Below are 24537 nucleotides of genomic sequence, written 5' to 3'. Positions count from 1 at the left end.
ACAATTGGCCTTCGCTTTGGTCGCAGTTACAACTACAATGCTTTCATTTCCAATAGCCAAAGCGTCAAACGACAACTTTTCTCGCCTTGGAAGTTTTGCATCCACATTCATACTACTTGTGTCCTATACTGTCGCAGAATATGCTGGTGTTTTTATCATTCTCATCGAAATTTTCTTCGTCGTAGATCGACCAAATCCAGTGTTTACACGGATATTGGACAGTTTTTTAACAATACTTGTTTTAGTCTCTGGAATAAAACTGGCGTCAAGTGACTACGTGCAAGACTGCGAGGAATATGCACATCTGGCAAATTGCAGCAATTTAATAATGTCGAGTATATTTACCCTTTCGTGCGTGATTCCTCTCTTTTGCTCAATAGTTTTAACATTCAAAAGAGGCAACATTGCCTCAAAATATCGTCGTGGCGTAAAAAATTAGATCTAGTAAAACTTTTAAGAACATTTTAAAATTTAACTCGTTATTGTCCTGCGCGACGACGCATTGCTGAAATACGACGAAAGTCGTTGAGGCTATTGCTTGAACGTCGCTTACGCATACTTTCGTAGTATTTGTCACGTTGACGTCTACTTATCTGCACATGGTCATACCGTCTGTCAGCGATGTAGATTACGACAAAGCACGCGACAAACGTAAGACCAATAGATGAAAAGAAGAGGCTAAGACCGCATATAGATCCAATGCATGAATCACCCGTTCCTTTTCTTCCCTTGTGAGAGTTTCCAGTGACAGATGTTGTGGTGAACACTTGAGATAATTCGTCTTGAACAGTGCGTTGACGCTGAACCGATATCCATTCCGTTGTTTTAGCGAGAGTAACCGGACTTGATGGAGGTATAACATGATGGTTCGAGGCTGCTCCAAGACGAAGTGAGCTGGCGTTCGAATTTACTGGAAAGTATTGAACAATTAAGAACACAGCCAAGAGCGAAGGAACCGTCAAGATGAATGAGAATAGTTTGACAAGCATGATTGAGAAAGAATGAGCAATGAAGTTGAGTAGCAAAGCTGGTAGGGTGTGAACATCTCGACCTATTTTGAGACGCAATGTCTTATGATGTACAATATAGTAGACTTTATATGAGCTCATCTGGTAAATTTTATTTAAGGATCAAACATATTTTTAAATTAAGCTGAAGGGCACAATCTTTGTAACTTTCGGAAATTTGTAATGCTAGTGTAGGGCTCGGTAGTGATGATCCATGACGACGGGCGAAGTTGAACTGAAATTAGATTCGCAGAGCTGAGAATGCAAGCTAAGAATTATACAAGTCAGTAGACATTCAGATTTGTATGATCTCTGTTACAGTTCAAAACGACACAACATGTTTACTCATTTGATTGTATCTTAAATTGGGCAACGTGCTGAAAGTAAATCACAATATCGTGTTGATCGCACACTATGTGGCAAAAAGCGTCGCCGAAAAATTTTGATGAATGTATTACCGAGATGTCAATCTATGCATTTCTCCAAATAATGCAACAATGCTGAACATCAGGAGCTTCAGTAATGCACAGGTAGCGACGAAGATTAATGTCAGGAAACGTTACGGACAAATCCACTACATCTTCTTTGCATGTGAGTTGAAATCACAGCGCTTGTCGTTCCCCCTATCTCGATCGTAACCTGCGCTGTTTTCTCCGCTTTTCCAGCAGAAAAGTGGACATAGCATCAAAGGGGGTGGCGCATTTGTTAAAGTGTGTGAAGTTTTGATGATAAAGTTCAATCAATAAGATTTTGGGGCGAATCTTTGGCGATGGGACGTTGTGTGGTAAAAGCTGCCATTTTGATTCAAATCACAGTCTACAGTCATAAATCTTGAAAGCACCTTTCATCCTATATTGATTCAGTGGCTAAAATTTTTAGACACGAAACTGTCGAGAATGAGTAATACCGTTTGTTAAAAATTGCCTGTGCATTGTATCAGTACTACAACAGTCACAAATTTGAATTAGATTTTGTCCATAGTACAGAAATAGTAAGCCATTCCTTTTTGCAGCCGCTTAATTGCTACTTGATTTTTTTTTCTTCGACGACGAAATAGCCATATACCGCACAGCAAATATTGTTGGCAGTATGGCCATAACAACAACCTCCACATCGCGCAAATCTTCATTTGCAGTATTACAATGAGATGGTCAGTATGTCTTTCAATTGTTCAAGGAGTGACAACGTAGGAATAAAACTCATCAATGTTTATAGTCCATTCGACAAAATTATTCAAGCATCATGTGAAAATGTCGAGTTTTCATTGATGGAGTCGTGCGATTGCTAGCGGGTACAGACAGAAGTCGTCGACAACGCACACATAAATTAGGTTGGTGCTCGCGGCACACTGCTCTAAATCAAATCTTGGTAATAATTAATGAATATTATGGGATAGCTCGAATAATTAGGGTTAATGTAACACTTTGTCGATATGTTTTAATAATCAATGTGATATAATCAGGCTAGATATAATAAGTACTCTGTTCATTCTATGAGTAGCGCTATGTTTCTAACATGTTTACAAGAGATACAAAAAAACACCAGTTTATCGTTCACTCAAGTCGCTAGATAATCCACATTTCAGAATCTCTCCAACGCAGCTGCCAACGCCGTGGCGATAGTTTAAGTCAGTCGGGATGGACTCGAATGTACTGGATTCTCTGCTGACCCTCACTAACAAACCTTTAAGCTCTTCACACCTTACAAGCACGACGATGAATGACAACATTATGTCACAAACCATGGTCTCGTCCTTTTCTATGGACGTGTCTGCTTACTCAAGCGATTTGTATGAATATCCCGCGACCAAACGACCTGTTGATGGACTTTCAAACGCATTTGTTATACGTTGGGAGAACGTTTTGGTACCAACGAAGTGGATGCGTCAGCATCTTGGGCTCAAATCGTCCGTTGCAGCTCTTCCGGCTGTAAAACAACGAATATTACGCCTTCGAAACCTTCCAGCAACAATTGCTACAATTGAGCAAGACATGATCCACTTGCTTACTTCAGTGTCCCAATATGGTCCAGTTTTTATTATCAGTGACGATAGTTTACAATATGTTGAAGCAATGTGCAAGACATTGTTTCCACGATTAGCTTTCTGTCTTCATAGTATGACGACAATGACTAATGTTCATGTTATTGGAGCTCCTAAGAGATTTCAGTCGACAGCAGAGAAAACGGAATGGAGAGCTCAGTTGCTACCAAGCCTTTGTCAAAATCGACTCTTTGGCGGTACACCACAGAAATTATTGGACCCTCACACAGGCAGATTTGGACTCGTTGTTGTGAGTCCATATTACACTGACATTGCATCATGTGGTGACATGTACAAAGCGGCACCGTATGTTGTGGCAAAGAGTGTCTATGTTCAAAATGCAAGACATCTCTGCCTTGAGGACTTTACATTGCATTTACGAACACTGGCAGATTATGTTCCGCAAGCTGCACCATGCGACACAAGTTTCGCAATACAATTATAACTACAATTATTGCTTAAATACTCCCATACGTTCTTTACAATAATTGATCTGCATCTTAACTACCTCTCTTACTTTACTGATGAAAATGTTAGTTGTTCATGACTTCGATGCCAATCTTGATACGCTACTTCCATCTAACAACAAAACAAGCACTTTCAAATATAACATTCTCGTTTTCATAACTTCTTTAATTCTGACAGGACAAACCTGATTCAAGTGACTAGAAGCATCAGCAAGTGCTGCATTTGTCGCGAGTCGCGCACGCGATAAAGCACGAGTGCGTTCTTCATGAAATTTCGAGCTTGCAAGGCGTTGAAACAATTCGTCACTTTCGATCACCTGTTGTCGTGTCTGTGACGTTTGAGTTGCCAGTTTCAGCTTCCATTTCGACATTCGATCTTCATGCTGTTTTTCATATTGCATGTCAATAATTTGTTCAGGTTCAATGTTTGGCGTCTCTTGCTTGAATGAATCATGATGAAGTAATTCCACGTTATCTTGCAATGCAGAACAATGATCTATAGGTGATTGAGATAGCGGAAGCGACAACATCACCATATTATTGTCTAAACTTTCGCTCTTAATATCTGCACACGCTGACGAGATTGTAGAGCTTGTCGACTGTGCTGACGATGTATCTCGTCGAAAGTTGTCAATTTGCACGAGATTTGGAAGCAATTCAAAAAAAAGATTAGCGTAATCTGGTGTGTGATGGATATACGGATTGCCAGCCAGTCGCAGAACACAAAGGGATTCTGGAAACTCGCTTACGTCGATTTCGTCAATATAATTCATTGACAAGTCTAGAAATTTGAGCTACAAAAGCGCATTCAATAATTTCTCAAACAATCAAATCAACAAATATTGACGTACATTGACCAAGCATTTCAAATTTCGAACTCGACGAATGCGATTTCCAGCAAGAGCAAGAAACAAAAGCTGCTGATGATTCTCAAGATTTTCGATCGTCTCAATCAGATTATACTGAAGATACAACGTCTCGACGTGAGTAAAAGCATCTAGATTATCAATTCTGCCAATATCAAGCCAATCCAGTCGTAAAATCTTTTTGCTAAGAATTGCTTTCACCTCCTTGTCTTCATCTTTGATACTTCGTGTCCGTCGTGTCAAATTCTTTGTCAATGCAATACTTTCTCGAATTAGTCTCATGGTCAAATGAACTGGTCGTTCATTCTCCGTGGGTATTTTCATAGCCATACCTACTAACTTTTCTTCCGAAGCTGCCATTTCTACATTAGGGTCGGCCTGTTTCACGCCCTCTTCTTGTACAATACAGTCGTTTAAAGATGATGCAAAACAGGAATTCTTAAGACCAAGACTTGCAAGCCACCGTTTGTCTCGAAGAGTCATGAGTTGCTCAATCGCTTGTTGATCTTGGGCTTGACCGACGTTCAATGTTGCGAATAAATCCATACCTAGTAAGTAATACAAAGGGGTACGACAAAGAGGAATGTCGATTGCAACGTCGTTTTTGCTCGCATCGGTTACTTTGGATGAGAAGGCCAGTAACGTCTGATAATTATTGTGATGTTTCGAAGAATGGTACAGAGAAAAAATGTCGAGTCTAAATCTAGCTTTTAGGGCTTTTGAAGTCGAGACAAATGGCGCTCTTTTATGAGTGCTGGAAGAATCGAAGTGCTACACTTGAACGATTGCAACAACTTCTTGAGTGCGTTGTAGCAACATGCTGTCCTAGTCGTGTGAATTGTTAATAAGTTGTATATTTAATTTTTTTAGTGACGCTGAAGCACACGCTGAAAGTGAAGGCAAGGCTGCAACTAATATCCAACGACTTTTTCGTGGATATCGAATTCGCGCTCTTCTCGCCGTACAGACGTATGAACTACCTCCACTTTACTATTGACTTTGAAGTGATTGTACTTATCTATGAACTTTAGGAAGGCTGCCATTGTGATTTCCCGTGTATATCGCGGTCATCTTGCCCAGCGACGGTGTAAACGATTACGGGCTGAAAGAGTGCAAGCTTTTCAACAAACTATCTTGGATTACTATGCAATAATCATTCAAAAGTTAGCTCGTGGTGTATCAAGTCGAACCAATCATCTTGACTTAAAGAAACGTAAAGCTTATATTGAAGAACTTACTTTGAAAGGAGACCAAATGCGAGTGCTATTGAAAGAACGATTGCGTCTTCAAGAAGAAGAAGAAAAGGTGCAGAGTGAGAAAGCTGCTAGAGAAGAACTCGTCAAAGTCACTCAAGACCTCCATCACTTGATAAGTACTCGCACTGTTGCTGGAATCTACAATTCTGCTGCACAATCAGCACGTGTAACAAGTTTCGGAGTGCCTGTTGAGTCCCACATTCGTCAAAATGCTCACCGTGTTGTCACGTCAAGACTTAGTACCTTTCGAACACCAACAACTTTAGCACCATACCCTCCTTCCGACAAATCAACACTACAAGCATCAACTCCTTACGATGCTGTACAACTAGAGTCTCGCAAGGAAACAAAGTACGAAAAGTTGCGACGTATTGGTGCAGCAGACTTTGCTACTGTTTACAATGCCGAGCACGATGTTACTCGAAAACGTAATACGCCTGGGATTAATTCTGGGATTAAGTACTTGGATGATTGGCGCAATCCATACAAAAAGCGAGGTGTACCTCGCAATAAGCGCGATCTTGTCCCTCATTTGTCGACATTAGGACATTATCCAGATACTCCGTTCTACGTGACGTACGGTGGCAACAAGAGCAAAGTGCTAGCAAATGACCGCTTTGACGTGTAAATTGATATGATACAATAGAGAAAACGGGAATAAAGATATATTACCCATTTCCTATTCGTCGCTAATTTTCTTGAGCTCGTTCATGTTTGTACCAGCCAATGGCTCACCTAAAATGAAAATCAAAACCACAATAAAAGTGAATAATTAATTAGGTCAAAAAATACTAATGACTTACCAAAAAATTTGAGGCTAGAAATGATTGTTTCGTCCGCGCCATTATTCTCTTCCACAAAGATTGAGATGCTTGTCACGCGCTGAAACTTCACAAAACGTAGCTCAATGTCATTCTCAGGCACCAGATCTTCTTTCTTCAGCTCAATCGTCTGCGTTGCTTCAACGTCTGTAGCATCTGAAAAGCCTAAATTAGGACGATTTACAAACAACTTAATGACGCGTGGAGCTTCATCGGTTTGTGGTGCCACGATATTGATTGAAAATAACTTGACGGCGTCTTGAAATTCGATATACAATAATAATTGCTCTGTCGTAGAAGAATTAATAGCAAATACAAATATGGGATTTGAGAGTGACTAAGTCTCACTCACCATCAGCGTCGGACTTGAGCACTAAAGTCTCATTACCAGCAAAAAGATTGCGAAAGGGCTTGTTCGGATCCTCATTTAGGCAATAGCAGTCTTTAATACTAATCGCGTCTTTTAAATCTCCATATAGTCGAGATTTGGCCGCAGCCGTGGTTGAGCTCATGATACTTGGAGTTGTATGATGAAATCCTCCCCAAAAGCATATATCCAGATCTCAAGGTAGAATCTAGTTATGATTGTCAAATCTGATCTTGCTTCTCTACCCGTCAAAATTAATTCACTTACTCAAAACTTTACGAACGCTTTATTGTAAAAGCGCATACTTTTGTTATAAATGTCTTGCTCGACAACATGCTTTGATTCGATCCGACACTTCACTACAAAGAAAATCTCCAAGAGTATATCACAACATTATGTAATGTGTAATCGCTAGATCACGCAAGTGCTCAGTACCATAGTGGTGACATGCAAACGTTTAAATAATGCGTTCATGTATCCGGTTACTTAAAGAACATCAGTGTGTAGACTAACAAAATAATGACAGCTACATAACGAGACCCGTTCTGACTCCAGGAAAGAGCTTGTGAAGTGGCATTTATAACCACAAAGTTGTTTCAGTATCGTAAAGACAAACCTACAGCATACGCGTAAGAGGGTAAATAATGCACTTCTGTCTTGCACATGTGGTACGATTGTATAACATACAATATGTTTTTTCGATCGGAGGCACAAATGAGCTTCGAAGTGGAAAGAGAGACACTTTCATTATAAGAAACAGCTAACTGCCACAAAGTGTATAAGTCTATAAAAATAATCTACCCCAGAAATAGCAAAGATAACTCGCTCTTTTATCTACCTGTAAAGCACTTGATTTTGCTCCTGATAGGAGTGCACGAACCCTTTCTCCTACGTTTGTAAACGTAGACTTAGAGGTTCACAGCTTCCTCTGTGCCAAGTTGACGGCAACCCCATAGCAATATATCTTTTTTGGAGTAGCATTCAGCGTCGAAGGCTATGCTTCGGGCTATGCCGTCAACTACACAATGCTGCAGGTAGGGTAGTATGTTTAAAAAGGAGTGGTCACATTCTATACTCGATAGTAGAGATAATACAAGAATTCTCGCATATGTGACCGATATAAATCACACATCCTTTTGTCAAAGTGGTTGAACAATAAATTTCATCCGCCGTGTTAAATTAGATGGACTTAATCAGAGCCGAGAAAGATGAATATTTTAGTCGTACGCCTCAAGTATAAGCTAGTGATATTCCCGATTATTCTCGCAACAGGCAAAGATACCAGAGTCGACTGGCTCACGTCACGTCGGGGATTGTAGCGCTTTTGCAAAGAAAAGAATTATTTTTTAGTGAGATGCTAAGGTCGATCAGAATCGTTTGTATAAATGTCAAAAAGCTGAAGTTGGGAGCGCTTTGAGTAGGTATGATGCTCAATTCGGTGGGCAATAAGTAAGCTATGAGCATCACAACATATCGGTAGATCATGCTTTGACGCATTAAGCGCATATTAATTCTTCTATGCTAATTATGTTATCACTTTGAAGTGGTAATAAAGGAAAAGTTTAACATGCTTGTGTTTAAATACCGATTAAGCAAGTTTCGTTATCCTACTCCATTTTTTCAAGTCTCGTAGTTAGTCCGTCTTGTTCAGCGTAAGTAGATTAACCAAAGCAGCTCGTCAAACAAAACCGCGCTCTTAAGACCCACCTCGGCTGGTAACTTCAATAATCGATTGTTTGCAAGCCAATTAGCCCGACTGAGGTAGTCACAATGACACAGTGCGCTGTCCATACGTTAAAATAACACAATGCAGGCCATGTACTTTTCTACGGACCAATTTGCTAAACACATTGTTATGATGCGGCGGCAACGGCCAAGTATATCAGACAATCGCCACGTTGTCAGTAGCTTCGATATCACGTCATTTAAATAGTCGCGTTTGTAGACGTGCGTAAACATGTCTGAGCAACCCAGACACATCAATTTGATGCGGTATTAACGTGTTTTTAAAAGGGCACTGATGGTTTAATCGGTATACACGGTTGGGCTTAATCGCTTCGTGTGGTCTTCGAATGTTACATCGGAGAGCTTGCTACATTTGCTACGAAAGACCTTACGCAGTTAACCAAAATGCAGTGAGTGAATTCATAATTGACTGTTGATTCAAATTGATGCATATATAGTGAGGACTTCAAAACTGATTTTCTAGCTATTCAAGTCACTTCCAATTTGGATATGATTAAATGACTGTGTTTGTAAAAAGTATGAGCCTTTAACTAACGTCTGAGCTGCCCTGACTATGCTTAGTGTTTTACGACAAGCGAAGCTATCACGATAACTCAATACAGTAGCCGTTCGGGATAGTAACCTCGGCACATCCTCGTATAATTTTCTAGAAGCAGATTGCTGTGTCTTAGGTCATTTTCAAGTTCCGCCCGACCACCGGTACACTATAAATACGTATAATTTGGTGCCTTGATTATCACGCATTAAACATAGCTCACTTGATCTCTCTTTGGAGGGTATTATGGTCTGACATCATGGCGACTAATAAGCCATGTCGGCATTAATTTTTGTCTAGGAGCAGCTCCGCATCACACTCACCAATAACGGTGTCGCTGGCAGCATCATCTTGCTTAGACGGACCACAAGGGTCACAATGCTGCTACTACTCAACAAGATATAACGCCCACGAAAACGGTAAGCCAGAACTCTGTAGTAATTGGCAGACTGGACAGGGGTCATTAAATGATGTGGCTTCAACTTGCCAAATTTCGCACGTGCGCACTTTGGTACGTACCCGATTATACATTATGTAAAACCAGCATAGCAAAATCTAGATCGTATGTTTTCTCGGTATCGAGATGAAATCCTCTCAGGGATTGTTTGCTTGAGCTCCTCAGCATGTCGAACCACCACACCCTGCTTGTCGATCTGGGCTGTGCTATGATACAGCAAATTTGGAAAAACATTGCAAACGCTGGGCATATTGGCTCACGAACACTTTATTTTCAAGGTTTCCCCCAAGTACTGCACTTGTTGCGTACGACCCGTACGCCGTACGAATCGTACTATTGTGATGTGATAACACATGAATGTTGCAAAGGGCATCCGCGACAACGACTAACAGTCCAGGCTCATAGTTTATTGCAAGAAAACATATGTTAAAGAGGCAGCTCATTTTGTCGTCAGCCTGAGAAATGAGTTGACGACATGGTCGTGCGTATCGGTGCATGATCTGTATAGGTCTCAAAAGGCTTAATACCGAACACATGACCTCTGAATTTCATAAGGGCAAAATTTATATCAACTACTCCTTGTGATGAGCTGTCTCTTTAATGGGTGATACTCAAATGCAATGACGAGGATATTCTCACGGTCTTCCATTTGAAGTAAAGTTTTGCTTTGGCAAAGGCCGCATCGTCATAGAAGACATTTAAATGCAGATAGGACTTCGAAAGTGGCTGATTCAGACTTGGTAGGGCCGAGATAGGAGCGCGAATAGGATTATTGTAACCGACTTATTTGATATATCATCAGTAGCACATCCACACAGTTTGATATCATTTTCAGGAAAATTGGTGGAGAGCTGTGTCATGTCGGCATACTTGGATCGAAGTTGTTGACCAGGCAAGACGTATTTCTAAGTCTATTGAAAATAGAATTACTTGCCAGACTATAATGGCATGGATCTGCTTGCATCCCATATTTCCTGAATAAATACTGTAGAAAGGGGTGATCGGCGGGGCCAAGGACACACTCGTCTATATTGACAAGCTTGGCTGAGGGTATACGGCTTGAAAGCATTTGATGTTGACATTCACTTCCGACTCTTCGTGCTCTGCAAGCTATTCAAGAATATATTGTCGAAAAAAGTCTGTATGTATGCATGACGCATAACAAACAGCTGCATCACGAGACGATTGAGCATTGCTGGTGCATCGGGCAGTGTTTCAAATATTGCGAGACTCTCTGAAAGCATTCTGCTCGAAAACGCCCTGCATTGAGAGGCTCTCATGAGCGATTGAGGGTAACTTACAACTATCTGGTCGAGGTTTAAGCGACCATACTAATTCGCAGTATGGTCCGTTGAGAATAAATGCTCACGCTGAAATGGTGGCTGCATCAGGCATATCACATTATATATATGCACAATACGCCACCTGCGGTTTGGCATTCAGACGTATAAAGTGGGCACTAGTGAAAGCCACCTTCGTGTTTGCATGGAATGGAGCATCTACAACGTCATACTGATACCTTGGAAAGGTACCTCGATGTATCACGTATTGAGCTGCAAGAACCAGGTCTTTTTCATGCCGCACTCTCCTACCCGAGGGTTGTATCCGTCGCCCATGCGGGATCTCCCGTCACCAAATAGTATTATATTTTTTTCAAAGAAGAAAAGTATAAATATTAATTTGGTTGTTCATTATCTTCCGAATAACGAACTCATTTGTGATGGATAAAGAACCAAGCTCTCTCTGTACTAACTTTGCTAATTAGGTGACTTGCTGCCTTGCAACGCATTGCAGAAAAACGAGAATATTATTACATCTATATGCATATTTATTTATTAATTTGAGCTCAATGGCACTTCTGCCTAATAATTTGAAAGCGACTTCCATTTTCTACGATGATGTGCTCACGAATGTTGAAACCTTCGCAACAGATCCGTGAATATTCTGACGGTACGAGTTTATGTCGTTCCTGGCGCAATTCGTTTCAGCCATGCTGCGTCTAGGATGAGATCGTAGCTCGAATTGAGATCCAGGAGCGGACGACGCGCTTAAGTTTATCACAACTGTAACGTGGTTACACATACCCTGGTGTGAAGGTGTGGGTCACACAAGATGTTGCGACCATAAGGATGTGGGTTAAACAAGACGGTGTAATCACTCAATGGTGTGGCTACACCTTAACAATTAGTCAGTACGTGGCTGGACCGCCAGTAGGTATGCATTTTAATTAGGTTTTACTATTGAATTAGGAAGACTTATAGAGGAAAACTAGGGCGGCTTCGCCGCAAATAAAACTAAGAAATACAGTTAACATTCTGAATGGAAAAAATTATTTGCTTTGGGCTATGGTTTTGATTACTCTTGGAGCAAGCGAATTGCGATCCGCTGCACTCGTACTGGTTCTAAGTATAGAACAAAGGTCACCGACCTTTGCTTTGCTTGCTCAAAGTGAAAGAGCTACGGTAGCCCCGCTGCAGCAACTCACTATAGTTTGCCTTGTGGGGCCGTGTAGGGCCAGAAATTCCACGCATGGGACTCGTCAGCCGACCGATTGTGGGATCCCGATCCTTCATTCTCTTAACCGAGAAAAAAAGTGGCACGTAATGCGCAGGTGCTTGTTACTGCCGAAGATGTAGCATCTGCTAGTACAGATTGCAGCTTGACACCCCCCCCTTCGTCCTCGCATGACCTAGCTTTATTTTTTTCTAGAACGCTCTTGAAGCCGAGATCTCCGACTCTCCTTTTTTCGCGTCACAGAGGAAACATATGTATTTCAATGCGACAGCCACGCATACCTATAATCGGCTTGATCAACGCGGAGGGTCTTGGCCCAAACCGCATCTCCTCCATAAAGTTGGTAACTGATACCATCTCCGGTAGAGGGTCTGTGTCATCGTGGTGTTGAGAATTTTCACTTTGGACATAGCCCGCTAATCTTCGCCCCTCTGATGGACGCACACGATTTTTACTCTCCCAAGTAACACCTGGTTAAACTAGGCGAACACCTCATTCGATACTTTCTACGTAAAAAAACTCATTCTACCGAGGTGCTTCGCGTAAAAGCCATAAATGTGCACCTGCTTTTGTTTATAGAGCGCTAATGCGTCGCTGATGCTACATCTGGAATATGACCGAAGGCATGGTCGTCCCACACTTATTTTGTCCAGAGGGACACTTATCCCGTCGAGGGCACCTAATATACGCGGTATTGTGGTGGTAGCTGGTCGTGCTGGCTGATTGAAGTGTATCTAAAAACGTCATTTTTCACAGCTAGTTACCGCTTTCGAAAGAGCGATTTTTGCTTCCACATAGCGCAATAAGATGCAGATTGTGGAGATGAAGTACTGAGTCTTCGAGTCCGCGTTTGTAAACGCACAGGGGATGGGTTCACACCTAGCATAACCAAGTACTTTAGGCAGCGCTTTAACTTCAAGAGTGACATACAGCTAGATGAGTTAAGTTAATCTTTCTCTCTTTCTTCAAATACATACAAAGTGCATGGCGTGAGGCTGAAGCCATGGACAAATTTCTTACGGTGTCCCGTTACCCTTAGTAGTACCACTTTCTCAGTTTTTCGACAATAGTGTAATGTGTACGATACGTACCCCGTTACACTTATCAGTAAGTTCGGCTTTTAGCTTAATGCTGCAGGAATTGATACTGCGAACCGTACGATTATATTTGAGAGTTTAAGTGACTTGTATCTTATTAAATATCTTTACCTGTCATATCTGATATTAGCGTTATGCGTGCAACAATCCTAAACCCTAAATAATACTCAAAAATTTGCGCAACGTATGAAGCTGTACGTTGCGCTGGCGGTGCTTCGACTCATAGCGAGCGTACTATTCTTTGGTATGATACATCCAGATGAGTTCTTTCAAAGCCAGGAGGTCATGGCACGTCATATTTTGCCCCACGATTCAGTGCTTCGCCGTGAGCTCTTTGTCCCATGGGAATTTCAATTGCCCAACGTCAACCGTTCGATCCTTTTTCCGTAAAGTGTAAACTTGAAAATTCATGATTATCAATAGTATTTATAAATGTTTGAAAATACATATTTTCTAGTGCATTAGTTGTTGGAGTTCCGTACAAGGTGCTGGAGTTATTGGGAGTCAAGTTAACAGGGTGGCTGCTGCTCGTGACGCCCAGAGTGCTGCTCTGTCTCGTGTCTTTTCTTATTGATGTAATTCTATACCGTATTGTCGGCAGATTAAATCGACATCAAAAGTTGGATATCCAACAAAAAAAACAGATGCAGGCAATTTTAATCTTTGCCAGTTCATGGACGACGTTGGTGTTTATGTGTCGACCATTTTCCAATACATTTGAAACACTAGTGCTTGCTTTATGTTTCGGGGTATTATACCTTATTCATCCGGTAAGTTATGATATTACTTATTTATCTATTATACGTAACTGATGAGAGAATGATAGTCTCGACGCATGGGATATGGAATGTTACATGTGCAAACAATTCTTCTTGGAAGTTTGCTAGCAATTGGAATCTTCACACGCTTTACATTTCCAGTCTTTTTCTTTCCACTTGGAGTTGAACTTGTGCGACAACAAGATACTTTGCTAATGATTACTGCACGAAAAAAAGACGTTATGAACTCGCCTTCGATTTTGCGCAGACTCCTAACGACGATTAGTATATTGATACAAGGGTTTATCGCATTTGTGAGTTTGGCTGCTCTGTTTGTTGTCGTGGATACTTTGTACTTTCATCCCGAATTGTTTACTGGTGAAGTGGACCGAGCGCTTTTCGAAAAAGTTGCTGAAAATACTGTGATTGCACCTTATAATAATTTTTTGTACAACATTCAATACGAAAATTTAAAACAGCATGGTGTTCATCCACGACTCACCCACCTAATCATCAATATGCCTATCCTGTTTGGTCCAGTGTTCCTCAATTACCTGGTTCAAGTTCTCCGATTTCCAGATTGTTCGTTCTTTGAAATATTTTCGGTCTTCTTTCCGCTAATTTGCTTGTCGCTCGCTCCACACCAAGAGTTAAGATTTCTACTGCCGCTTGTCGTGCCATTGCATTTATTTACAGCATTAAGTGGCAGAAATGGAACTAAGCGCTTTCTGGTAAGAGTTAAATTTGGGAGAGCGATCTGGATATTGTTTAATTTCGTGTTAACGCTCTTTTTCGGTATTTTGCATCAAGGTGGTATTGTGCCCATGCTGTTGTCACTTTCTTCTATTGCGCATAATGGATCAATGACCAACACGTCAACAATGTGGCTGACATCATATTGTAACTTTGATGAAAGTAATAAGTTGTCTCCTGAATTGATTGGCAAGGTACCGCTGATATATGTCAAGACATATATGCCACCTCGTTTTCTTCTAGCAGGAATGGAACTATTGCCTAAGTTTCAGCTTGTGGATTTTGCAGGAAATTCTGCGCCTGATCTAGAATGGCTGAGCTACGACAGCCCGGCAAAAAACTCTACTGTAGCCTTTTTGGTGCTACCCACTAGCATTGGGATCAAAGACATCAGCTCTTCCTTGACACCTTTCACTGTGCTGAAATATGGACGATGCTTTCCTCATATCTCAACTGAAGACTTCTCAAGTGATACGTTCTCATTGGACTTATACTCGTTGAACTTGAGATTAGAAGAGGCTTCGCAAAGACCTTAAGTCAATACGAAGCATTCATTTTTTGTAGCAATTTTTTGGCAAATCACTTGGAAACACAAGTGTTGATATTGTTCTAGCAATATTTCATTGTTCTGGCGCAAAAGACCATCGACCTTTTAGTTTGAACAATTTTTATGTTTAACACAGCAGCAGATCAAAGAGTTAAGTTTCTGATTGGAATTGACAGAGGTAGCTGTAAAGCACAAAGCAAGTTGATACAATGTGGAGGGAAATAGGTCAATGGTCGAAATTGCAATGACAGGCATGATGTAAGAAAATCTGGAGATAGATTTTTGGTATAACTATGATATTAGCTTTTAAGAGAGATTCGACGGTCGATGAGATCACATAAACTGCCAACACTATAGACTTTCGCCTACCTCCTTGTTAAATGAAACTCCACTTCCAACGGCTGTGTGATTGCATCACAGCAACTTTTAACAGAAACTTTGATGCTGGTCTACCCTAGCGGGTGATACATTTTCTGGTGATCACTGTAGTTACAATGAGCTTGCAGTTGATAGTGAAGACGAAAAGCTGTTTGTGCTTTTATGACAACGCAGCCTGACAAGCCGTTGTTTAGGCATCGTATATGCATAGTTTCGCTCTCTAGTATCCCTTTCTTGCTAATTAAGCTAATCGATGGTATATTCACGTATGAGGTAAATCTTTCATGCGTCGTCAGCTCATTGTTCTCACCGATAGTCTTTGCAGCCCCTGTACTAAATTTGCGTGATGAATCAAAGCAGTATTTTGGTGCTCATAATGCTGCAACATTAATGTCGTCGAATATACTTGAAGTATTCTGTCAAGGTGTTGGTTACACGGAATTACTATGGCTACCCATCATTTGATCTTAAACAATTTGACGAAAGTAAATTGAAGATGGGAAATGTCTGATCCTCTACTATACCGACAGTCTTCATTGTGTAAGACACATCAACCTCTACCTTCTACTTGCTTTGGTCACTGCCAAATGGAGTGGCTCGACATTGCAAAGGACCTGAATGCTGGCACCGTCGGTGGCGTTGCAGGCATCGTGGCCGGCCACCCTTTGGACACTGTCAAGGTGCAACTCCAAACCAGTCGTGAAACGAGCGCTGGTATCGTTCGTACATTGCGCAAGGTCGTAGGGTCCGATGGCGCCGCTGGGCTATACAGAGGGCTATTATCCCCAATACTGAGCAACGCGCCCATCAATGCTGTCGTGTTCGGTGTACAAGGTCAAGTGGTACGAGGTTTGCAGAAGGATGACACGTCTTTGTCAAGTGCTCAGCATTTCATGGCTGGTTCGAGCGCTGGGTTGGTCCAAGTACTCTTTGCAGCCCCTTCGGAACATGTCAAGATTCAGCTTCAAACGGGGGCCATGGGAGCTGAACACAGCTCTATCATGGCAGGACGCATCATATTAAGAAAATATGGAGCTAAAACTCTTTTCAAAGGCTGGCAAATGTGTCTTTTAAGAGACATTCCTGCTTTTGGGGCGTATTTTTGTGGGTATGAAGCGACAAAGCGATGGCTTACGGAAGGAAAAAACGAGAATGAGACAGATCTTAAGCTCATGATGGCGGGAGGTATCGCCGGGATGTTATCGTGGATGGTGAGTATGCCGCAAGATGTTGTGAAAAGCTGTGTTCAGAGCCAAAGTCTTGAAGGAACACAAATGACTATTACGCAAATTACAAGAACAAGGATGCGAGAAGAAGGACCGCGTTTCTTTTTTAAAGGATTTAGCGCTACAATGCTACGAGCATTTCCAGTCAGTGCAGTGACATTCCTTGTGTATGAGAAGACGATGCAGTGTATGTCTTAGCACACAGTTGACTTGTAGGGGAAACTGGAAGGATTAAATAAGTGGGTTTTGTTGGAGAATGTGATACAAATAGAAATTGTTTGCAAGTGATTGTTTAGAACGAAAAGTGCACCTTGCTTCGAGGCTACTCACACTTTTATTTATCGTAATTAATGGCTTATGAGGAGGTACTTGTTATCGAGAACTAATCCCGTCACTTTCAAGCTGTCAATGTGTTGAAAGCTAGAATTATGCCGCTTCGTATGGACAATAATATGGTCGACTCGACCGAACTTATGTTCATCACACGTAAGAAAAGCTTTAGTAGTGTTACCACGGTGTCTTGTGGGAATGGTAAACCGTATCTTTCTTTTGTCAATCTTATGCAACTTCACAGGTCTATTACCTTCATAATGTTGAATGACTTGTCAATCGTATCTTTCTTTTGTCAATCTTATGCAACTTCACAGGTCTATTACCTTCATAATGTTGAATGACCTTGTCAATCGCTCATTAAGCAATTTGCTAGCTCAATTTAGAGTGAATTTCAAGAGTGAAGCTCATGCCGCGCATTGAGACTGAAGTCCGTTTGGACTTTAAGGACGTGCTCATTCGACCTAAACGCTCTACGCTTAAGAGTCGCTCGCAAGTAGACGTCGAGCGTGAGTTTCGCTTTCGCAATTCAAGGCGCACGTGGTCAGGCGTGGTATGTACAACATGACAATTTTTAAATCTCAATTTAATATCACTCTTTCGACTATATCTATAGCCCATAATTGCTGCAAACATGGATACGGTCGGGACGTTTGAGATGGCTGTGGAATTAGCAAAGCAGCGATTCATTACATGTGTGCACAAACATTATACAACTCAAGATTGGGCCGCCTTTGCGGCCCAACACAGCGAAGTACTTCCTACTGTGGCTGTAAGTGCCGGATCTAGCCCAGCAGACATTGACAAGGTGACGGTCATTCTCAAAAACCATTCAGATATCCATTTCATTTGCTTAGATGTAGCCAATGGCTACTCGGAGTCTTTTGTCCAAGCTGTACGCAATGTACGTTCTTTATTTCCAGAACACACGATTATTGCGGGCAATGTAGTGACTGGAGAAATGGTAGAGGAGTTGCTCTTGTCGGGAGCTGATATCATCAAAGTTGGCATTGGTCCAGGATCAGTGTGTACTACGCGAAAACAAACAGGGGTTGGATATCCCCAGCTCTCTGCTGTCATCGAATGCGCTGACGCGGCGCACGGTCTTAATGGTCACGTGATCTCGGATGGAGGCTGCACATGTCCAGGCGATGTTGCGAAAGCATTTGGTGCTGGAGCGGACTTTGTCATGCTTGGTGGTATGTTAGCTGGCCACGATGAGAGTGGTGGTGACAAGGTAGAACTTAACGGAAAAGTTTTTAAAAAGTTTTATGGCATGAGCTCATCAGAGGCTATGAAAAAACACAGCGGAGGAGTAGCTGAATATCGGTCCTCGGAGGGAAAATGCGTGACAGTACCGTATCGTGGTCCTGTTGTGGCAACATGCAGGGAGATATTGGGAGGTGTACGCTCTACTTGCACGTACGTTGGAGCCAGCAAGTTAAAAGAAATTAGCAAGGTGTGGTTTTTGATGTTTTGATGCTTGCAAAGCAGCGATTCGGTGCTGACCCTTAATTGATGTTTTGCAGCGCACGACATTTATTAGGGTGTCGCAGCAGCTGAATGAAATCTTTGGACGTGCTCCAAATGAGCAAGAGGAGCAAGTACTAAAGAAACAGAAGATCGTTTAAAGTCGAAGAGAGAACACAGAGGTCGAAGATTTTCTAATACATAATCATTGCAATTTGACAATGTGATAGGTGTACTACAGCCTTGATGATCAATCAAGCTAAAACCGCTCTTCTTACGCTGATTTTATGCATATATATACCGTCGACTTACTTCGAGCTTCGTAAATCTAATTATTTTGATAGAATTAAGATTCGCCGAAAAAATAAACGCTGAAGCCTAATCTACAGAAATCCTCTCGCTCTAGCTCTAAAATTACTTAACTTCTAACTTCGAATATACGCCATTTTATTTTTCAATTGCGTTTATTCGCCCCTGATTATGTGTTCCATATACTCGCCTTCTGTGACGTGGCGGGTAAGAAATTAATTGCCATGTCCTTAAAACGTAATAATTTTTCAATTCATCGATTCACGGCTATACGCGGTAGTGAAGAAATGATTTGCAAGTTGAAGTGTGCAATTTGAGCTCAGAATCATCTGTTCGAATGCGTGCCATGGTCCTACAAACGATAAGGCTTGAGCCAATCGAGCAACCCTGGGCGATCAGCCACCAGCTTCCACTTCGCAAAACATCCGATCCAAATTGAGAAACTTCAACACAGCCAAGCCGGCGATTTCTTGATAACGGCAAGAGTATTTACTAATTTTCTTATGTAATCTCGAGGACAAAGATGTCTTGATGAGCGATAAGAAATAAAATTCCTTAAGACAATTTAAATCAAATCATCAATAAGCTCATGAAAACTGGACCTCCATTTGTTGCGTCAAGAAGATGCTAAGAACATACCATGGAGGAACGCGAGCCGTTTCGTGAACAGCCAAATCATTTTGCTCGGTCCTGACAATGAGAAAATCGTTCAAGCACAAGGCTCAATGAGTTGCCATGCTTTGGAGCAATGATGAGACAAGGACAGGACGCCTAACAACGACAGAATTGGTGCTGCATTGCATTACGTACAAGTGCACTTTCTTATATTACTTGGCCACCAAATTTCGACAGTCCAATTTGCAACTTCGCTTCGTGTTTTTTATACCGATAACCCGCGGAATCGTTCTGGCAGTCCAGCTTCGAAGACTAACGAAAGATTAATGTTTAGTAAGGAAATAATGATTGTTATCATCATTTTATTCGTATTTTTCTAGATTACTTATGGAACAGTTTGGTACCAACAAATAATCAGGTCCACGTATCCACCACGTGCCACAGTATTTTCCAATGCTGATACCTGATTCAGATATTATTCCTGGCCTATTCTCAATTTCGACCACCTTTTATTATTAGAAATGAGATAATGGCCTGTTTGTGATTCTTGTGTAGGAATGTGAAATTTGCCGCTGGACACATGGAGCTTCTTCAGGTACAAGTCTTGATTGTAATCTAAATTTTACTTAAAAGTCCAAGCAGACAAGGGAATAATTGCCAGATTATAAAATGATTTAGGGCAGTCACAATCTGAAGACCAGTGATCAAATGTTAACCAGAAGCTGCTAGAGCAAACTAAACTTTTGTACTAAAATTTTAAATTCTTTGGCATATCAACGTTCGATTTTATACTTTCTAGGAATACTGACCATGCAGAGTTCTTGTCCTCTTGAACAGTAAGACGACCCAAAATGCTGTTAATGCTGTCGACGGGATATTTTCCACCCCGAAGACTAGTTGATGCATCGATAATGCCTTTGGCGGAATCCCTCCTTCCGATCTTTCCCACGGGTGAAGTGCCGCCGTCTTTAACTTTCAAGCGCGAAGGAGTTTTGGGCGACTCTTCGTTTTTTAATTGTTTCTTGACGCCTTCAGATAGTGCTATCGTAGCAAAAAGGATGAAAAAGGCCAAACGCATCGCAGACAACAGTCGTTGTAGTGGCAGTGGTCGTAGAAGCAAGCAGAAATAAAAGTGATTGATGACAGATCTTATGGATAAAGAAATCGGAATTGGTATTTGTGGAGCCCAGCCTTGTAGATCAACGCATCAAGATCAGATGATGCTGTACTGTCTGTCAGCAAAAGGATAGAAATTTTAGCTCCGACTTGATCTGTTCAAAAAAAAGGAGTACCATTCTTCGTAAAAATTTACATGAACGCTTGCCGTTCTGAGCAAATCAAATACACGTCGCATTCTAATTTGAAGCTACAGCGTGTGCTGATACTGATGGATAGACCCTTGATAGATCATCGCTATCTTTAAAAAAGCTTTGCTCCGCGATCCCACCCAGATTTAAAATTTTTGTGCGGAGCTTGATCTCAAAGATAGCTCTGGAGGACACATAAGCAGCTTGTTATCTTTGCTTCTGTTTATCACGTGTAATTTTAAAGACGCGAAGGTAAGCAATCTTCTCAATTATGACCAAAACCTGACACCCGAATCGTTTGAAACATATCTATGCAGCAGTATGATATCGAATCTTGTCATTTTGAAGGGTTAGATCGATGGTTGTGGTGCCTTCAAAAAAATTTCAACTAGTATTTTAAGAAAAGTCGCTGTGCTGATAGATGAAGTACTGTAATTTCATTTATTAAGTAAAATAGTGTTGCCTGTCTTCTTCAACGTCTCTGATCATGAGTTTCTTGAGCCCGAATCTTTTATGATTAAGTAAATAAGACGAGAACTGCTCTCGCTGATCTCTTCTGCCCAACTCTATCTGTATCCGGTTCACTTGAGATTATAAAAGGCCCAAACTCCTCTAAATGACTCATCACGTCCTTTTTTCTTGGCGGTCTCACGAGACTATTCCTATGACAGCTTACATATGGTCAATGAATTTTCTTGTTTGGATCACATCCATTACCTTAGAATTTCAAGCATGATTCAATCTAGTTTGTTGCTACCAAAAATGTTGACCATATTATCGCAGTAAGGTGGATAAATGTGTTGTCTGTTCTATCAAAGAGGCTTACTGCATTATTGGCACAAGAACAAGAACTTAATAAATCATTTGTGTATGACTTAAAAATTTAGTTGCCGACGACATACAACCAACAATTTCATTTTTTGCTTGATTTTTAAGGTTTAATGATTGTAGGCGATCGGCAGGAATCTGTCTCCGCGCGAGGGATCGACACTTTGAACATTTCGCCACAGTGCAAAGAGCTTTTGGCTTATCCGCAGATGTAGCATTGCGACACCGCCTAGCACCCTGAAGATGTTTCCAGTTGGACCGCCAGAGGTGATAAGTCCCAGTCAAGAGCGGTAGCTATGTTTTCTGGTTGATACAACTTGAGAAAGGTCTCCGGGATGCAGGATCTGTACGGATTGATACGTGAAAGTGGAAATTGTCGACCGATTCTGAAAATGGGTCAGCCATTGTTGTAGCTTTTATAGCTTATAATCTTAGGGTATTTTCCCACAATTTTTGTCGGGAAAAAAACTCGTTGATCGCATGCGATAATGCAAGCTGGCTAAGAGGCAAAGGCTCATGACATCTGGTACTCTAGTATTTCTATATCAAAACGTTGAATAGAAGGTCAAATTAAAGTGAATTATTACTTTCCATCCGAACCGGTCAGTCTCACCGTGGCTCTATTCCTTCTTGCCGTATGCAATCATCATTTTATGCTTGCTTCAAGGCACTTGTAAGTGAACAAGTCCTTCTGTGCGGAATCATGTGGGGAGTCGCTTCACTGTTGATCAGCCATCCTGTTGATCTTCCTTGACCAGCAGCATACACCGCGTTGTCGCTGTTGTATCGCGGTAAGCTTCGCTTCATGGGTCCAAACTTGTCACACTTGAGGCACTTGCCTTTAGACCCATCGTTATTTATTGGGGCACAACCTTTTCGTCCATTGTCCATTCCAGTTTTGAATCATCTAACGCTTCCATTTGCGCGAAACGCTTCTCCGTGGCTTCTATTATCTGTAGCTTCTCCGATTCCTTGAGCAGCTTCTTCTTGACCACCATCAGTGTTATGTCCTTTGTATTTTTGAAAATCGACGAAACTAGTCCGTACTCCGAAGGCAGAAATATCAGAAGTACCGCCAGCTGGTGTGACCCATCTACAGGCTCCTTTTAGTCTAGAGTCCTACTACCAGCTCGTCGAAAGAGTCCAGATGTTCTGCCATGCTTGTAAGAATCGTGGAGTCGACGCGTCATCGTCATACGATTGTGAAGCGTCGAGCGACTGAAGAAATCACGAAGGGTCTCCCAGGCCTCTATGGCACGCGTAGCCGACCGAATTCTGGTCTGATGTTTAATCTCGACACCCTCCGCGATGATGCCAAGTGCCTTGGCGTCATTCACAATCCAGGACTCTGTGATGTCGTTCTCATGACAGCCTTACCAGGGTCATCCTCATATTAAACTTCCAGTAGTAATAGTAACCAGCCGCCGAGAAGACTTCGGTTCCCTTGTAGACCATGGCGATAAGGACGCTGATTTGGAGAAGGCTTAGTTGCGGCTGTTAACACGTTAATTAGAAGGTGAATATATTTAGGTCCTTAGTTCGCTAACCTGTCATACCTCTAAGCCTATCCTTCTACATCCTTCTAAAAGATTATACAAGCAATATTATTTGTCTAAACGAATAAACGACTCTTGTCATATCTGTATTTAAGTTTTTCGTAATCGAAGTACTGGAATCGTTATATAACACCGTGATCGCATAAGCGCCATATCGGGCTATTCAGCGGTGCAATCCCACCAAAACTTTCAGGGTTGTTGATTGATTTCAGCTTTATAGTCTGTAGGACCAGATTATGCATTTGAACAAATGAGTCTGAGCTCAAACTGAACACCTCAACTGCATATCGTTTCTCCACTACCGCCATAGCCGTGGGCCAATGACACGGTGGAATCAACGAACTGAGCGATTCTTAAGCTTGTTAAAGGACCTGACAGCAGGCGGCAACGAAACGTAAAGTGAATACATAAATTCCTTTTTTGTGTTACATCTGACACTTTTTGAAGTATTTTGCCAAATAGTCTACTTGATTTCTAGCTGATTTATTCCTTGATAAATACCAGGTCTGTCATACCCTGGAAATACACTTCTCTATATTTTTCAGGTGCTCAATATACGGCTGCTGTCGAGATGTGTGCTTGCTAACAATTCGCACAAGTGGCTTTGAATAGCGAATTGACAAATAGGCTTATGAATCCTTTACGGTACTTCCGGAGGCACAACAAATTCAGATCTCTGATATAAGGTTTAAAAAAGGTCTCGTTGGCCCAGACACTTTACATGAAAGTAAGTGGATTAGGCGGATGTTTTGGAAGCTTTCTGATACGAGGCCAAGGATCAAAGGTGCTGACTGTCTCAAAGAAGAACAAAAGTGTAACAACGCTATAGCGTCACGCTAATATTTCAAATAGCCACTCAGTGGCCAGCCTGGCACGTGCTAGGCTGGAGCAACAAAATGTTTGCGCTTCACGTTGAATTTCGAATTCAACTTCAGCTATACGCATTCTTTTTATATTCGAAATTGTATGAACTACGGTTCGTATCACGGCCCGGTTAAAGTTAACTGCTATCGGTGCCTAACCTATCGAACTGTCAAGATTTTTTACAAGTACGTTCAAGAATCTTCAATACTTAGTTGAAGAGATAAGAACTGGACTAGCTAGCTACAGGGTATTTAGTGAACCAGGATTCTTAGACCTATAACCATTTCAATCTCACTTTTCAAATTTCCTTCTTCGGAGTATGTCTGCTCCTTTAGCCTCGCCTCGGGTTCCCTGCTGAACCCTCGCCTCGCTTCAAGACCTTCGCTTCACGACTCTTCGAGATTCCCGTTGGGATCTTAGCT

At 41.5% G+C, this 24537-nt stretch overlaps 11 protein-coding genes across 11 annotated transcripts; 5 read left to right on the top strand and 6 right to left on the bottom strand.

Annotated features, from left to right (window-relative positions):
* Positions 1-585: 585 nt before the first annotated feature.
* Positions 586-989, bottom strand: PHALS_07403 (uncharacterized protein; the record flags this gene model as incomplete). The annotated part of the gene is made up of 2 exons (XM_024720863.1): positions 586-593; positions 659-989. The coding sequence occupies 2 exons, from the start codon at positions 987-989 to the stop codon at positions 586-588; spliced, it is 339 nt and encodes a 112-aa protein (XP_024586020.1).
* Positions 990-2644: 1655 nt separating this feature from the next.
* On the top strand, positions 2645-3493 carry PHALS_07402 (uncharacterized protein; the record flags this gene model as incomplete). The annotated part of the gene is made up of 1 exon (XM_024720862.1): positions 2645-3493. One exon carries the CDS (start codon positions 2645-2647, stop codon positions 3491-3493), a length of 849 nt encoding a protein of 282 aa, XP_024586019.1.
* Positions 3494-3561: 68 nt separating this feature from the next.
* Positions 3562-4927, bottom strand: PHALS_07401 (Protein phosphatase 1, regulatory subunit, and related proteins; the record flags this gene model as incomplete). Its single annotated transcript, XM_024720861.1, has 3 exons — positions 3562-3627; positions 3701-4309; positions 4367-4927. The coding sequence occupies 3 exons, from the start codon at positions 4925-4927 to the stop codon at positions 3562-3564; spliced, it is 1236 nt and encodes a 411-aa protein (XP_024586018.1).
* A 201-nt stretch (positions 4928-5128) lies between these two features.
* On the top strand, positions 5129-5412 carry PHALS_15225 (uncharacterized protein; the record flags this gene model as incomplete). Its single annotated transcript, XM_024720860.1, has 2 exons — positions 5129-5183; positions 5252-5412. The coding sequence occupies 2 exons, from the start codon at positions 5129-5131 to the stop codon at positions 5410-5412; spliced, it is 216 nt and encodes a 71-aa protein (XP_024586017.1).
* Positions 5413-5520: 108 nt separating this feature from the next.
* PHALS_07400 (uncharacterized protein) lies at positions 5521-6169 on the bottom strand (the record flags this gene model as incomplete). Its single annotated transcript, XM_024720859.1, has 7 exons — positions 5521-5523; positions 5620-5644; positions 5718-5786; positions 5855-5880; positions 5954-5965; positions 6023-6074; positions 6141-6169. 7 exons carry the CDS (start codon positions 6167-6169, stop codon positions 5521-5523), a joined length of 216 nt encoding a protein of 71 aa, XP_024586016.1.
* A 147-nt stretch (positions 6170-6316) lies between these two features.
* Positions 6317-6970, bottom strand: PHALS_07399 (Thioredoxin-like protein; the record flags this gene model as incomplete). The annotated part of the gene is made up of 3 exons (XM_024720858.1): positions 6317-6372; positions 6441-6746; positions 6811-6970. The coding sequence occupies 3 exons, from the start codon at positions 6968-6970 to the stop codon at positions 6317-6319; spliced, it is 522 nt and encodes a 173-aa protein (XP_024586015.1).
* Positions 6971-9402: 2432 nt separating this feature from the next.
* PHALS_07398 (uncharacterized protein) lies at positions 9403-9637 on the bottom strand (the record flags this gene model as incomplete). Its single annotated transcript, XM_024720857.1, has 2 exons — positions 9403-9555; positions 9626-9637. 2 exons carry the CDS (start codon positions 9635-9637, stop codon positions 9403-9405), a joined length of 165 nt encoding a protein of 54 aa, XP_024586014.1.
* A 3723-nt stretch (positions 9638-13360) lies between these two features.
* PHALS_07397 (gpi mannosyltransferase) lies at positions 13361-14799 on the top strand (the record flags this gene model as incomplete). Its single annotated transcript, XM_024720855.1, has 4 exons — positions 13361-13560; positions 13632-13944; positions 14001-14663; positions 14743-14799. The coding sequence occupies 4 exons, from the start codon at positions 13361-13363 to the stop codon at positions 14797-14799; spliced, it is 1233 nt and encodes a 410-aa protein (XP_024586013.1).
* A 1398-nt stretch (positions 14800-16197) lies between these two features.
* PHALS_07396 (gmp reductase) lies at positions 16198-18797 on the top strand (the record flags this gene model as incomplete). Its single annotated transcript, XM_024720854.1, has 7 exons — positions 16198-16980; positions 17053-17075; positions 17133-17179; positions 17239-17410; positions 17566-17719; positions 17783-18625; positions 18696-18797. The coding sequence occupies 7 exons, from the start codon at positions 16198-16200 to the stop codon at positions 18795-18797; spliced, it is 2124 nt and encodes a 707-aa protein (XP_024586012.1).
* A 1511-nt stretch (positions 18798-20308) lies between these two features.
* Positions 20309-20638, bottom strand: PHALS_07395 (uncharacterized protein; the record flags this gene model as incomplete). The annotated part of the gene is made up of 1 exon (XM_024720853.1): positions 20309-20638. The coding sequence occupies one exon, from the start codon at positions 20636-20638 to the stop codon at positions 20309-20311; it is 330 nt and encodes a 109-aa protein (XP_024586011.1).
* Positions 20639-23972: 3334 nt separating this feature from the next.
* PHALS_07394 (uncharacterized protein) lies at positions 23973-24249 on the top strand (the record flags this gene model as incomplete). Its single annotated transcript, XM_024720852.1, has 2 exons — positions 23973-24035; positions 24112-24249. 2 exons carry the CDS (start codon positions 23973-23975, stop codon positions 24247-24249), a joined length of 201 nt encoding a protein of 66 aa, XP_024586010.1.
* Positions 24250-24537: the final 288 nt, after the last annotated feature.

Source organism: Plasmopara halstedii, assembly GCF_900000015.1.
Source record: "Plasmopara halstedii genome assembly, contig: Scaffold_3109, whole genome shotgun sequence".
Taxonomy (NCBI): Eukaryota; Oomycota; class Peronosporomycetes; order Peronosporales; family Peronosporaceae; genus Plasmopara; species Plasmopara halstedii.
Note: the sequence above shows the minus strand (reverse complement) of the source record. Positions and strands in the feature narration are given on the sequence as shown.